This window comes from Aedes aegypti, chromosome 1 (assembly GCF_002204515.2).
Source record: "Aedes aegypti strain LVP_AGWG chromosome 1, AaegL5.0 Primary Assembly, whole genome shotgun sequence".
Lineage (NCBI taxonomy): Eukaryota > Metazoa > Arthropoda > Insecta > Diptera > Culicidae > Aedes > Aedes aegypti.
The window spans coordinates 276,208,124-276,221,949 of NC_035107.1; the positions used below are offsets into that span (position 1 = coordinate 276,208,124).

General features: G+C 41.9%; 1 protein-coding gene across 5 annotated transcripts in view; it reads left to right on the plus strand.

Annotated features, from left to right (window-relative positions):
- LOC5572409 (papilin) overlaps nt 1-13,826 on the plus strand; it is a 352,322-nt gene that overhangs the window by 322,997 nt on the left and 15,499 nt on the right. For all 5 annotated transcript variants that reach the window (XM_021837874.1, XM_021837871.1, XM_021837872.1 and 2 more), the window contains exons 4-5: nt 2,403-2,584; nt 3,339-3,399. In XM_021837874.1, the coding sequence (XP_021693566.1) occupies nt 2,403-2,584; nt 3,339-3,399 (243 nt within the window). The remainder of the gene's footprint in view (nt 1-2,402; nt 2,585-3,338; nt 3,400-13,826) is intronic.

The window sequence follows — 13,826 nt, forward strand, 5'->3', positions numbered from 1 at the left end:
TCACGAAAACTGGACATGAAATTCACATAATCTAGAAAAGAATTCTCAAAGAATCTTAGACATAATTTTTATCGGATACTTGGACAACATTTTCATAGAATCTTTAATATGATTCCACAGAATCCTAGCCAAGCCTATTGCCGAATTTGGGACATATTTCTCACAAAATCCTGGATAGGGATCTCGTATAATCCCAAATGGTTTTCTTATAGAATTATGTGTAGGATTCTTACGACAGCGCAGCATTCTAACAGATGCCAGTACATGATTTTAAAGAACTTGTTGGGAGCGATTCAGACTGAATTCTGAGCACAACTCTCACGGATCCCTTTGGCAGGCTTCTCGCCAAATCTAGGTTCAAATCAAGATTCTCACGTAGGATCTAGATTCGAATTCTGACAGAAGCCTTTCCGGATTTTTGACAGTATTCTGTGACTGATGAATCAATTGATTCTTTAAATCCCGGACATCCTTCTCAAGGAGCTCTGTGCTGCATTTTAAAGCAATTATATGCTAGATTTCAATGTTATCCAGAAAACAATTCTCACAAAATCCGCGGACAAGATCATCTCTGAGGCCTGGGAAGGTGTGTCACATAATCCTGAACAAGATGCTCTGTGTCAATTACTTTTATTGAATTTCTCCAGAAAAACTTACTTAACTGACTGACTTTTGTTCGATTTTACGAAAATGTTAGAATTGCTTGTAAATTGGACAGTTTGGCCCGCCGCACAGTATTGTTTCTCAGATTTGGCCCACGATTCGAAACGGTTGGGCAGGCCTGTACTAGAAGTTAATTTTCTTAGAGCCCAGAACTTGGTAAGACTAATTTTGAAAAATACGATGTATAAATTCCCTTTAATATTTATTTATAAATTGCACAATGATATCTAGGAATATTTTGTCGGAAATTCTTCCAGGAAAACCTCAAAAAATCTTCTCAGTCGTCTAATATCTCGAATGACTCTTCCAAGAACTTTTCAAATAATTCCTGCAGATGCTCATTCTAAAACTTACAGATTTTTTTCTGGATTTCTCAAGGTATTTCTGTAAAAATTTCCGCCGAATAGATTTTTCAACAATTTAATTTATACCTCCCGTGATTTCTTTACGGAACAGAAATGTAGAAGGACAATATTCAGTCCAAAACTTTACAATCTCTTCAAAAACTCTTCAGGAATTATATCCAACATAAAGAGTTACTTTAAGGATGATCCTGAAATCCTTTTATCGTAAAATGCTTCCAGTACTTTCCCCATTCAGGGATTCCACCAGATTCTTCTTTTTCTTGACAATACGTACTTACTTTAGATGTGAACCAGCCTCGTGCTACAAAGCTCTTAAATAAATATATCTATCTATCTACGTCCTTACTGGAACAGAGTCTGCATCTCAGCTTATAACTCAGACATCTTCAACGTGGCTTTGTTTTTAGCTGATAATTATTAGACTTTCTATCACCTACACTTTTCCAAGAAATTGACGCGCAGGCTCTTGCAAGTACTATTCCAAGAATTCTGTGGGGATGCCTTCTTGAAACCGCAGTGATTTATCCAGTATTTTTTCCACAAATATTTGCAAAAATTTTCTTTAGTTTTTGCCTCAGAACTTCTTTAATAGATTCTTTTGATATTTTTCAATTAAATTGATCTATGCTTTGCATTCCAAAAGTTTATCTATTTTAATAACTCGGATAAATTTGAAAAATTTGGAGAAAGTTGCAGCTAGATCGCTCAGTTATGGATACTTTTTATTCATTAATCAACGATTCGATACAACGCTATAAACAGCGTAATCAAAGAATTGCTTTTACTTTCAGGGAAAGCCATTCAACATGTACCATGTTAAACGATGAATATTTATGACAATAAACGGTCGCCTATAATCTTTTGAACGGATTTGAAGTCAGTATAATTTTTTGAGTGCTTTTGTCCAGCTTACAGCATAGCAAATACCATTCCACCACTTATGCCAGTATTTTTGCGAACCAAAGGTGGCGTAAAAATTCCATTAAAATTCAGGCCTAAATCCGAATAACCTGCTAGAATAATACCCTTCGACGCAACCAATTTTAATGTTTTTCGATGGGAAAACGTCCTGATCCCATCGACGCCACTCATCAATGCACACCACCATCCACGTGCACGCACCGTGTGACCTCGCCTGCAGCCAAAAAGGCTCGGACCGTTGGGAGAGGGTTTCGGTTTTGTAACGACCGAACAAGGTTTTCGTTTTAGGATTAGTACTGTGAACATTATGGAGGTAGTTACTACAGTGCGCCCAAGTGGGGTAACGATTTTGATTTCAGATGAAGTAGATGGTTTTCCAACATGTGTCCTCGTCGTCCTCACGAGGAAGTCATCATAAATCCTTAACCGTTTGATAACGTCTTCTGATTGCAGTTTGGCTTCCGCCGACACAAACGACAGTATGGCAGTAATCTCTACTTACCGGAGAGCTATATAATTCCGGGTGGCGATGACTCGCCGGACGACCAGTGGGGACCGTGGAGTTCCCCGTCGGAATGTTCGCGCAGCTGCGGTGGCGGAGTGGCCCACCAGACTCGAGAGTGTCTCAACACGAGGTAATCCGATCTCCGATTTCGAGGGAACCTATTGAGGGATTGTTTGTTTGTTTTCCATAGATTGAAGTTATATGTTTACTCACGCACACTTTATAGAGTTTGCTTATGCTTATAAGTTGCAGACCGGGTGTGAATCTTCCACCCGGAAAAAGGCTTATGTAACCTAGACATTGTACAGTAGAAATTGTTTAAATTCCATCTATCAATTCAGACCACCAGCGGTGTATGCCAACATGTGAATGAATGAAACTGGTACATCGACGCATGGTTTTTCAGCCCGTCGAATGCCAATTATCTGAAACAATTGACGCCAAGTCTAGGATATTAAAATTAGTGTTGACAATATTTCAGATCGCAAAAAAGAACTCGATTAGTTCTATTGGCATTGTTATACAAAACTTATTCCAAGTAATACTTCAGGTTTTATCATGGTTTTACAATGGAACAAAGTCCATACAAGTGTCTATAAAGCCGTAATAAAGCTTGAACTGCTACTTAAGGTGTTTAGTAAGTAAAGTAAATTCAATGTTTTCGAACTAAATTGATTTATAAGTAGCTACGCAAATTAAAGCAAATCAGCATATTTCAAATAAACCCCCACGTGTGCGTGTGCACCTTCACTCCCGGTTAGAATTTAGACTAAATATTTGTTCTCTTTCTTTCCACGCGCCACGGGAAATTGTTTCGCGGAAAATATGCCATTTCCCTCCGTCAACAAATCCGCCCCATGTAACACAATCCGACCCGAACACAGTCCAGATGGTCAGCCACTGTGCCGAGGAGGCAGCAGAAAGTATTTCTCCTGCAACATACAGGTAGGTGATTCTTTTTTTCCTATGAACTGTCGGCTGGTACTTTGTGCCAGTCCATGAGTAAGCGCGAGGTTGTGCAAATATTTGATTTTCAAGATTGAAATATTTACGATTAACAATGGGCGTTTGTGGAGGGGGGTCTCATGTGTGTTTCAGGCGAAGCAATTCGACACCTATCGCGATGACAGCAGCGACAATAGGCCGTGGAAGAATGCACTGCACACTCGACATCATGATTGTGTTTGAATTCGTTACTGTTGGGTTAGGGTGGCTCAGAATTGAATCCGATTCAGAGTAGGTCGATCGAAAGAGTATCCACATCGAAACTTATTACACCTCTACAGAGGCACGAAAGCTTCCTGCTATGATCTGTAATGGTTTCCGTCGATATCGCCTGCAAAGCCAAGGAGCATACATGACCGTGTCTATAAAAAGCTAAGGACCATGTGCCACAAGCTAGATCTCCTTATAGCACCCTCCAGATCAATGCTAAACAGTAATTCGAAAGTGCGTCTAACGTTACACACGAGGTTTACACCTCGTCTGCAATCAAAACACCTGATTTCAACCATCCAGCGTTGCACGTATCGGCCTAATTTGTTTCGCCGGAAAACCGTGTTCAGACAATATCCGTCACAGCTCATTACTGTTCAAGGAAATGGTACGCTGCCTTGAATTCAATGAACAGGTGATGAGTCTGCAAATTCTACTCTCGAAGTTTATCTAAGATCATTCGCAAGGTAAACATCTGGTCCATTGTCGAGCGGCCATCACGGAAACCAACCTAGTATCCATCGACGAAAGACTTCTTGAGCGGTCTCAGTCTGTTAAAAAGGATACACGACCGTATTTTGTACGTCGAATCCAGCAGGATAGTCCCTCACAGTTCGCATTACGGTCTGTGCCCTTTGTTGTGGATTGGGCATATAATCCATCCAACTAACCGAAAGGCCAACTTCATTACTCTATACCATCAGATATACTCGATGGATAGATTAGTAAACCTCCCAAGAAACATTGGTAGCTGAATATCACCTTATTCAGCTGAATAAGCTGTTATTCAGCTACCAATGTTACTTGGGCTTGCTATACTTGAGAAGTTCGATCGGGATTTCGTCCTTCCCAGCAGCTTTCACGTTCTTCAGCTTGCTTATAGGCTTAGCCTCTCCAATGGTCGGTGGGTCCAAAACTGGACAGTCGTTAACTATATTTCCCCCTATTCCTATCCCAATAAATCATTCCCTGTTCAAACCAGTTCACAACCAGGGAAAGTAGCTTCGGATTACCGGATGGATCTCATGTTGAAAGATCCAGAACAACCCAGAGATTCACAAGCAGCGTTTCCTTGCCCATTACGGAGAGACTTCGAGGACGAGAGAACTACAGCTCCTGGGCGTTCGGAGTGAAAATGGTACTCATACGGGAAGGAAACTGGAATGTTGTGCATGTTACGGACGATGCTGTGGTCGATGAAGAAGCCTCTTTGCGAGATCTGGCTACAATTTGTTTGAGTATTGAACCGATCAACTATAGTCTAGTTCAAGAAGCCAATACAATTTTTTTAATTCGAAGGAAGAAGTACTGGCTGCTTACCAAGTTTTCAAAGTATACGTTGAGACTCAAACTGGTAAGATATTGAAGCTATTTAGGACCGATAATGAAGAGGAGTTGGGCAATGTGGCGTAGTTAGCTGCATGTTCGCTTCATAAGCGGATGGTCATGGGTTTGATTTCCAGTTCCCCCAACAAAAAAGCCTTCGCCAGTCCGCATGAAAACGACACGAACTCCACCCGTTCCAAAGCCGTATGAAAGTGGACTGACAACTTGACCCTTTTCTGGGCGAACATGCCGGATAACACGGTAATCGACCAACGACAAGGAACAATGGACTTTACTCTGGACTGATACCCAACACCACGTGCTCTTTCATCTACTGGCGATGGTAGAGTGTAAAAGAGGGGCGCAACTTTAGATCAGATCCACATATGGTCTAATCCACCAGTGTACTAAATTCACTCGGTCTGAAAATTGTGACACTTGAGCGGGGCACGCTCCCGTATGATCCCCACATGATCTGGACCCGCTCTAGTGTCAAAATTCTTCGACCGAGTTAGTTTAGTACACCAGTGGATAAGACCATGGTCTAATCCACCGGTGTACTAAATTTGCTCGGTCTGAGAATTGTGACACTTGAGCGGGGCACGCTCCCGTATGGTCCCCACGTGATCTGGACCCGCTCTAGTGTCAAAATTCTTCGACCGAGCTAGTTTAGTACACCAGTGGATAAGACCATAGATTCAATCGATAAAGAAGAATAGGTACACGGACTCTGTACTAAAACGAGCAGCTGTCAATGGATAATTAAAATAACCAAAACGGCCGCTACTTACTTACTTACTTACTTACTTACTTATTTGGCTTTACATCAATTATCTTGATAAAGCCTCGCCAACAATATTTCGCCAATTCCCTCGGTTCATGGCCGCTTCTCTCCATCCTCGACTGAGACCCACGCTCTCCAGGTCCTGGTGTACCTGGTCCATCCACCTAGCTCGCTGCGCCCCACGCCTTCTTGTTCCGACCGGATTCGTGGCGAACACCATCTTTACAGGGTTGTTGTCCGGCATTCTTGCAACATGCCCTGCCCAGCGTATCCTTCCAGCTTTAGCTACCTTCACGATACTGGGTTCGCTGTAGAGTTGAGCGAGCTCGTGGTTCATCCTTAGCCGCCACACGCCGTTCTCCTGCACGCCGCCGAAGATCGTCCTTAGCACTCGGCCGCTATGGAAAGCATAGATAGCGCCAGCGTAGCCTTGTGTGTTTGACAGAACAGCAAAGCTGTCACAATGTTAAATCCCATATACAGTGGCGCCTTTGTTTTTATGCGGTGTGCACTGCCAAAAACTACCTTCAACAATTCATTTGAATTCTCTCTGGTGATGCACAAGCTGGCGAAGAGGAGCTTTCAGTAGGTTAAGCAAATGAGAATAAAAAAATGGAAAGGAGTATGTTGGAAGCAATTTTGAACGTTACATTCGAGAACACGGCATTTTACACGACATAACAGTTCCATAAGATTCCGAACAAAATGGTTTAGCAAAGAGGATGAACCGATCGAGCTAGGGCTTTATTATTCGATGCCGAATCAACCAAGCGGTTCTGAGCGGAAGCTGTTGGAACTGCAGTTTACTGCAGTTTGTTCATTGGATATGCAGCGAATTCAAAGGGCTACCCTGTATGATCCGGAGATTGGTAAGGTATTTATAGGCAGAGACGTGATTATCATCGATGAAAGCATGAGTAGTAGTGATCGTGATCAAGTAGAAACAGTACACGTAAATAACATGGAGCAAAAATGTGTAAAAGACTCAAACCCGAATGTAACACCAGCAGTTGCTGAAAATGATCGAAGTGACGAAGAAAGCATGGACGGCTGCAAATCGACCGTTGATGAGCTCGATGCAACCGTTGTGGAGCCAGCTAGCATTACTGCGCTCCTTCCGCAAATTTCAGTGTCACCGATAGAAAGTAAGGCGCAGCGCGAGGGAGCGCCAACACCCAGGTAAGTATTTTGATTATGAGGTAACCTACAGTGCCTATTCTCAGAAGCTTGTCATTTCACAGGACAGCAAGAGTCTAACACATATTGTGAAGCGGGGAGAAATGGATTGATGCAATGAACGTCGAGTATGAAACGCTGATACAAAATCGTACGTGGATTATGACGCAATTACCAGCTGGGCGAAAAGCATTACGAAATAAATGAGCTTAGCTTAGCTTAGCTTAGATTGACTACACATATCAATGGTTGCTATTCCGTGATTGACCGAAGTCAGTGAAAATGCACAAAGAATCAACTAGAAGTTTGGCTGGGATTGGCCATAATCTTCTTCAATGTGCATAATTCAGTGCCTCTATTTATACAGGGTCAATAACGGCGCCGGCCACGTCCTTGCAGTCAGGTGGGATTGGAGGAAGGAATGTTAGTGTGTAACCTTTGCTATTTGGAGACCGTGTTTGCCTCTGCATCTCCACAAAGGTTACTGGGAGGGATGTTTGTTAATGGGAAGGATCGTTGGGTCACAGGATTCACTTTGATAAGCGATTAGACCATGATAAATAATGATTTGTGAGATATATACATGCTTATTTGTAAATATAATATTTTCATTTGATATGAACAATTTCTATGTAGTGGGAAATTATGCCGACACTTGAGGTGACGAACCATTCAAAGTTTGTTGAACAAATACCTAAATGTAACATTCCTACAGCTGTCAGGACGAAAGCATGTGTTATTATATTTTACTTATTTGAAAAGAAACAAAAAACTTGATTGGTACACACTTCATAGAACACTCTTATTCTTATGCCGACACTTACAGTGGCGAACCATCCAAAGTTTGTTGAATAAAGTGAACTTTTCGCAAGTCTACACTTGTAGTGTCGAACCATTTAAAGTTTTTTTTTAATTACAAAAATAAAGGTAAAAAGGGGTGTTCTGAAAATTAAAAAAAAAAGTGAAACATAAATAATTCATGAATCAGAGTTTGTGTCGACACTCACAGTGACGAACAATTCATAGTCTGTTGAAAATTCATATTTACGTCCCACAATTGTAACGATAAAATGTGCAGTCATACATATTTTATAGATTAGAAATAGTAGCATGAAACGAGCTCACCAATTGATCCTTTATCCTTCTCTGTGCAGCCACAATCCACTCTCAGCCTCACTCGTCTGCTCGGCTATATAAAAGCACTCAGAAAAAAAAAAGGCGCGCGACCCGAAAAGGAAAAAAAAAACTTGGCTTTCTTGACGCACTGCCCAGCAACAAGCGTCAAGGTCAAAGGATCAAAAAGAACTAACCGATCACGCCACTTTTTCACTTACTAGACCGACGCGCGACATGTTTGATCCTGCCTTCGTCGCTCGCCCCCGTAGGAGCAAGCGTCAAGGTCGAAAGACCAAACAGAACTCCGAAAAGCATTACGAAATAAATGAGTACATAAAATCAAGACCAATTCGGATGGATCGATCGAACGTTTCAAGGCGAGACTGGTTATGAAAGGCTGTTCTCTAATCAAAGGCGTAAATTATACCGAGACGTATTCACCTGTTTTCCGATATTCAACAATTCGGTATCTGATGGCCATGGCTGTAGAGTTCGACATGAAAGTTCATCAAATAGACGCAGTTACCGCGTTCTTACAAGGTGATTTAGGAGACGAGAAAATTTGCATGCAACAGCCTGAAGGATTGAAAAATGGAACAACCGAGTGTGTATGTTGAAAAAGAAGGCGCTTTATGGATTGAAACAGGCCAGCCGCGTTTGGAATCTCAAGCTGGACAGCGAATTAAAACGAATGGGTCTGAAGAGATCAAAATTTGATTCCTGTGTTTATTATTTCATTGAAGGAGATCAAGTTCTAATCGTGACAATACACGTTGATGATTTTTTTATTCCATCAACGGTGAAATGATCGAAGCTGTGAAACGAGACCTTGCCAAGAAATGCCGAATGGAGGACTTAAGAGAGGCAAAGCAAGTCCTGGGAATCAAGATTACCAAAGGAGAAGGATTTATCGGAAAACGCTATATAAACGAATTCAAGAACGCTTTATAAACGAATTGTTGGAAAATGCAAAATGGTTGAATGTTCGGTACAAACACCCTTGGATCCCAATCAGAAGTAACAAACCAATAAAGCTGAACGCGATAAAATGAGGAAAATTCATTTTCGGCAGTTAGTCGGTTTGCAGTTCCATGCTCAATGTTACCAGATATTTGTCGTGGTGTGAACCTGGTGAGTGGTTTTTATGAAGCTCACTGGATCACTGCGAAACGTATCTTGAGGTATCTAGAAGGAACAAAAACATGGAACCTCACTTATGCAAAGAATACTGCCAATCAACTTCAAGATTACACCGATGCTGATTGGGGAAATGATGTGGGCACAAGGCGCTTTACAAGCGGATATGTGTTCCTGAACAACCTGATGTTGCGCTTTCCACTACTGAAGCGAAATATATGGCACTGTCAGCCGTGACTCAATAAGCGTTTTGGTGGCGATGCTTTATTGCTGAGCTTGAAGGAATCTTGTCACCATTCCTGATCAACTGCGACAATAAAAGTGCCATCAGTCTAGTGGAGAAAGAGATGGGATATTCTCCAAGAAGCAAAGATATTGATATAAGGCATCACTTTGTGTGAGAGCAGATAGAAAAGAAGACCACACGATTGAAACATGTCGCTTCGATTGATCGACTGACAGATATCCTCACCAAAGCGGTACCAGCCCCAAAGTTATTGGAAGCAAGGGCATCGCTAGGAGTTAACAAATTATAGCTTAAGGGGGACGTTGAGTTGAAGTAAGGCATGAATTTATAATATCCCAATAAATCATTCCCTGTTCAAGTTAAGGGGAGGGACCTGGTGTAGTGGTTAGAACACACGCCTCTCACGCCGAGGACCTGGGATCAAATCCCATCCCCGAGATAGTCACTAAAAATTTTCAGTGACGATTTCCTTCGGAAGGGAAGTAAAGCCGTTGGTCCCGAGATGAACTAGCCCAGGGCTAAAATCTCGTTAATAAAGATAGAAAAAAAAAAATTCCCTGTTCAAACGTGTTCACAATCAGACGTGTCTTTACTAACAATTCCAACTAAGTTTCCATTTGCACCGTTCAACAACTACTGAAAGTGTTCCTTTCACCTTTCATTGTCCAGTAAATACTTCTCACGACCAATGCACATGGTGAGCACTGGCTCGGTATTGTGCTGCGCACCATCGCATAAAATCTTCACATATCGTTTCGGTCCATATTATCTTGTGCATCAGCTATGACCCTTTCGTCGAGATGCCTTTCCTTTGTGCGATGGAATCCTTGTTCTTCAGTTCTCGCTGCCCTATTCAGCCGAGTACTGTTTATCTACTCAATTTGTTGGAACAAGAATGGGATATTAAATTGAAGATTTCAGTTATTTTTCCCATTTGCAACGCTGGATAGCCAAACCTGAATTTAAGCTACAACGAGATGACAGCGTCTCTGCTGTAACTTAGTATAGTGGTAATCACGCTCAATGGTATGGGTGCCCTAGTGTAGATTGCCTGCCCTGGGTGTCATATCATCATTTTCCTTTTCTTTCCTCGTAACCGAGAAGATGGGCGTGGCTGGCAATGGAAATTATCATGTCTTTGCATCTCTGACTTCCGATTGGATAACTATTTGATCCAAAATAGTTTCCATGAGCAATTGGAATAAGTGTTGTAAAGGAGTTCTGTAGAGTTGAGTTCTGTTTGATCTTTCGACCTTGACACTTGCTTTTGCCGGGGCGAGCGACGAGGGCAGGATCAAACATGTCGCGCGTCGGTCTCGTAAGTGAAAAAGTGGCGTGATCGGTGAGTTCGGTTGAAGAAAGTGAAAAAGTGCCGCGATCGGTTAGTTCTGTTTGATCTTTCGACCTTGACACTTGCTTTTGCCGGGGCGAGCGACGAGGGCAGGATCAAACATGTCGCGCGTCGGTCTCGTAAGTGAAAAAGTGCCGCGATCGGTTAGTTCTGTTTGATCTTTCGACCTTGACACTTGCTTTTCCCGGGGCAAGCGACGAGGGCAGGATCAAACATGTCGCGCGTCGGTCTCGTAAGTGAAAAAGTGGCGTGATCGGTGAGTTCGGTTGGAGTAACTGAAAAAGTGCCGCGATCGGTTAGTTCTGTTTGATCCTTCGACCTTGACGCTTGCTCCTGGGCAGTGCGTCAAGAAAGCCCGAACAGTTTTTTTTTATTCTTTTTGGGTCGCGCGCTTATTTTTTTCCTGAGTGCTTTTTTATAGCCGAGCAAACGAGTGAAGCCGAAAGTGGATTGTGGCTGCTCAGTCAAGGATAACGGATCAATTGGTGAGCTCGTTTCATGCTACTATTTCTAATCTATAAAATATATGATTTATCAACAAACTATGGATGGTTCGTCACTGTGAGTGTCGACACAAACTCTGATTCATGATTTATTTATGTTTAACATTTTTTTTTTCAGAACACCTTTTATATACCTTTATTTTTGTAATTAAAAAAAACTTTGAATGGTTCGACACTACAAGTGTAGACTTGCGAAAGGTTCACTTTATTCAACAAACTTTGGATGGTTCGCCACTGTAAGTGTCGGCATAATAATAAGAGTGTTCTATGATGTCCCAACCAATCGAGTTTTTTGTTTCTTTTCAAATGAGTAAAATATAATAACACATGCTTTCGTCCTGACAGCTGTAGGAATGTTACATTTAGGTATTTGTTCAACAAACTTTGAATGGTTCGTCACCTCAAGTGTCGGCATTATTTTCCTCTACATAGAAATTGTTCATATCAAATGAAAATATTATATTTACGTATAAGTATGTATATATCTCACAAATCATTGTTTATCATGGTCTAATCGCTTATCAAAGTGAATCCTATGACCCAACGATCCTCCCCATTAACAAACATCCCTCCCAGTAGCCTTTGTGGAGATGCAGAGGCAAACACGGTCTCCAAAAAGCAAAGGTTACACACTAACATTCCTTCCCCCAATCCCACCTGACTGCAAGGACGTGGCCGGCGCCGTTATTGACCCTGTATAAATAGAGGCACTGAATTATGCACACTGAAGAAGATTATGGCCAATCCCAGCCGAACTTCTAGTTGATTCTTTGTGCATTTTCACTGACTTCGGTCAATCACGGAATAGCAACCATTGATATGTGTAGTCAGTCTAAGCTAAGCTAAGCTAAGCTAAGCTAAGCAATTGGAATAAGTGTTGTAAAGTTTCTAACATGACAGTTTTAGTATGCAATCTACGAAATACTCCGTTACCACGCAACGCAACGCAAACCTGGAGCGTCTGTTCTCCATGTTAGGAGTGGCTCACAACAGCGTCTGTTCCCCATGTCAGGGGCGGCTGATCATCGTCCGAGTGCCAGAGAAGGACTCTTAGGTCTTTCGGAAATCTAGGGGGTTGGTATCAGGTCCTGCAAGCCAACCGTAAAAATACACTAGCACAGGAACGTCAACGAGCGAATACGGACCAGAACAATCCGCAAAGACCACAGCGACGAAAATGAAATAGCGATTGGAAACTCGGTACGTGGAACTGCAAATCTCTCAACTTCATTGGAAGTACTCGCATACTCTTCGATGCACTGAAGATCCGCGGTTTCGACATGAATTTAAGCTGCAACGAGATGACAGCGCCTCTGCTGTAACTTAGTATAGTGGTTATCACGCTCAATGGTATGGGTGCCCTAGTGTAGATGTGTTTGTGAAACTCGGAGGGTAATATGCACTCTGTCTCGAAAACCACCCGAAATCTGGTTATATTTTTTTTAAATTGGGTAATATTTTCATATGTATTTTGATGAGTCTGAAAAGCGTGTGCAAGTTAATCGAGGGAAAACAAAAACAAACTGTACATGACGAGCGTATGCGAGTTTTCGTGAGTTCAAATGTCACTAAGCTCTATTGATTGACGTGTAGATATTGATACTCACTCACACTTCCTTAAGAGTAGTATAACCTTAACTAGTGAGGTTCACTGCTAACTGTACTTTGACTTCTAATGTTTTGTACAACCCCATCTCTTATTGTTACAGTGATCTTCGATATCCGGATTTCAAGGAACTTCAATTTCCTACCAAACCAACAATAACGATTCACGATTCACTATAACGTCCTTTAAGAATCCTAAAGTGACATCATATGAAACGATTTTGAATTCACCCTTTCTTTCCCACGACTTTAATCGACTATTTCTTTACAGTAAAAAAAAGTGTTTTTATAAAAAAAATTGAACATACAAAGTTGCAAATAGGCAAAATTTTCTGAAATAAGTTACAAAAAAGTTGTATTTCAACAGTAAATTGATTGTGTATCAATAGTTTTATTATAGAATCAATTTTTTGACTATTCGACTAGTAGGGATACATATTCTAGTATCTAGTAACTATTGCATAGTATTCAGTGATTCGACTAGTCTCGAATTCGTCGAAATTCATTGTAGTTCTGGAGCTACCATGCGAAACACAGAGTTAACATCGACCGACCCTTTTGCCACCTACCGGCCACGTTGGGTGGGAGGTCGCACCCGGGTCGGCGTAGGAAAATGATGATGTTTATAGAGCCATTTTAGCACTTTCGCGTTCGGATTAATGTTTATGTTCGCGCTAATCGTGTAACAGCAACAGCAGCAGCTGCAGAGAAGGCACACGCCCATAGTTGATCTATAGAGGACCGGTGATGAACATCGCGCGGAAAGAGATTTAGGAGAACCATTTAACGCAAACATGTGTTTTATGTACCCAGGCCGTACTGACTGGGCACGACGATGACGGTTCGGTTGCTGCGGGGTTCAAGCCGTGTGAAGGCCACCCCGGAGTCAAAGACCGAGGCCGCACCATTCCG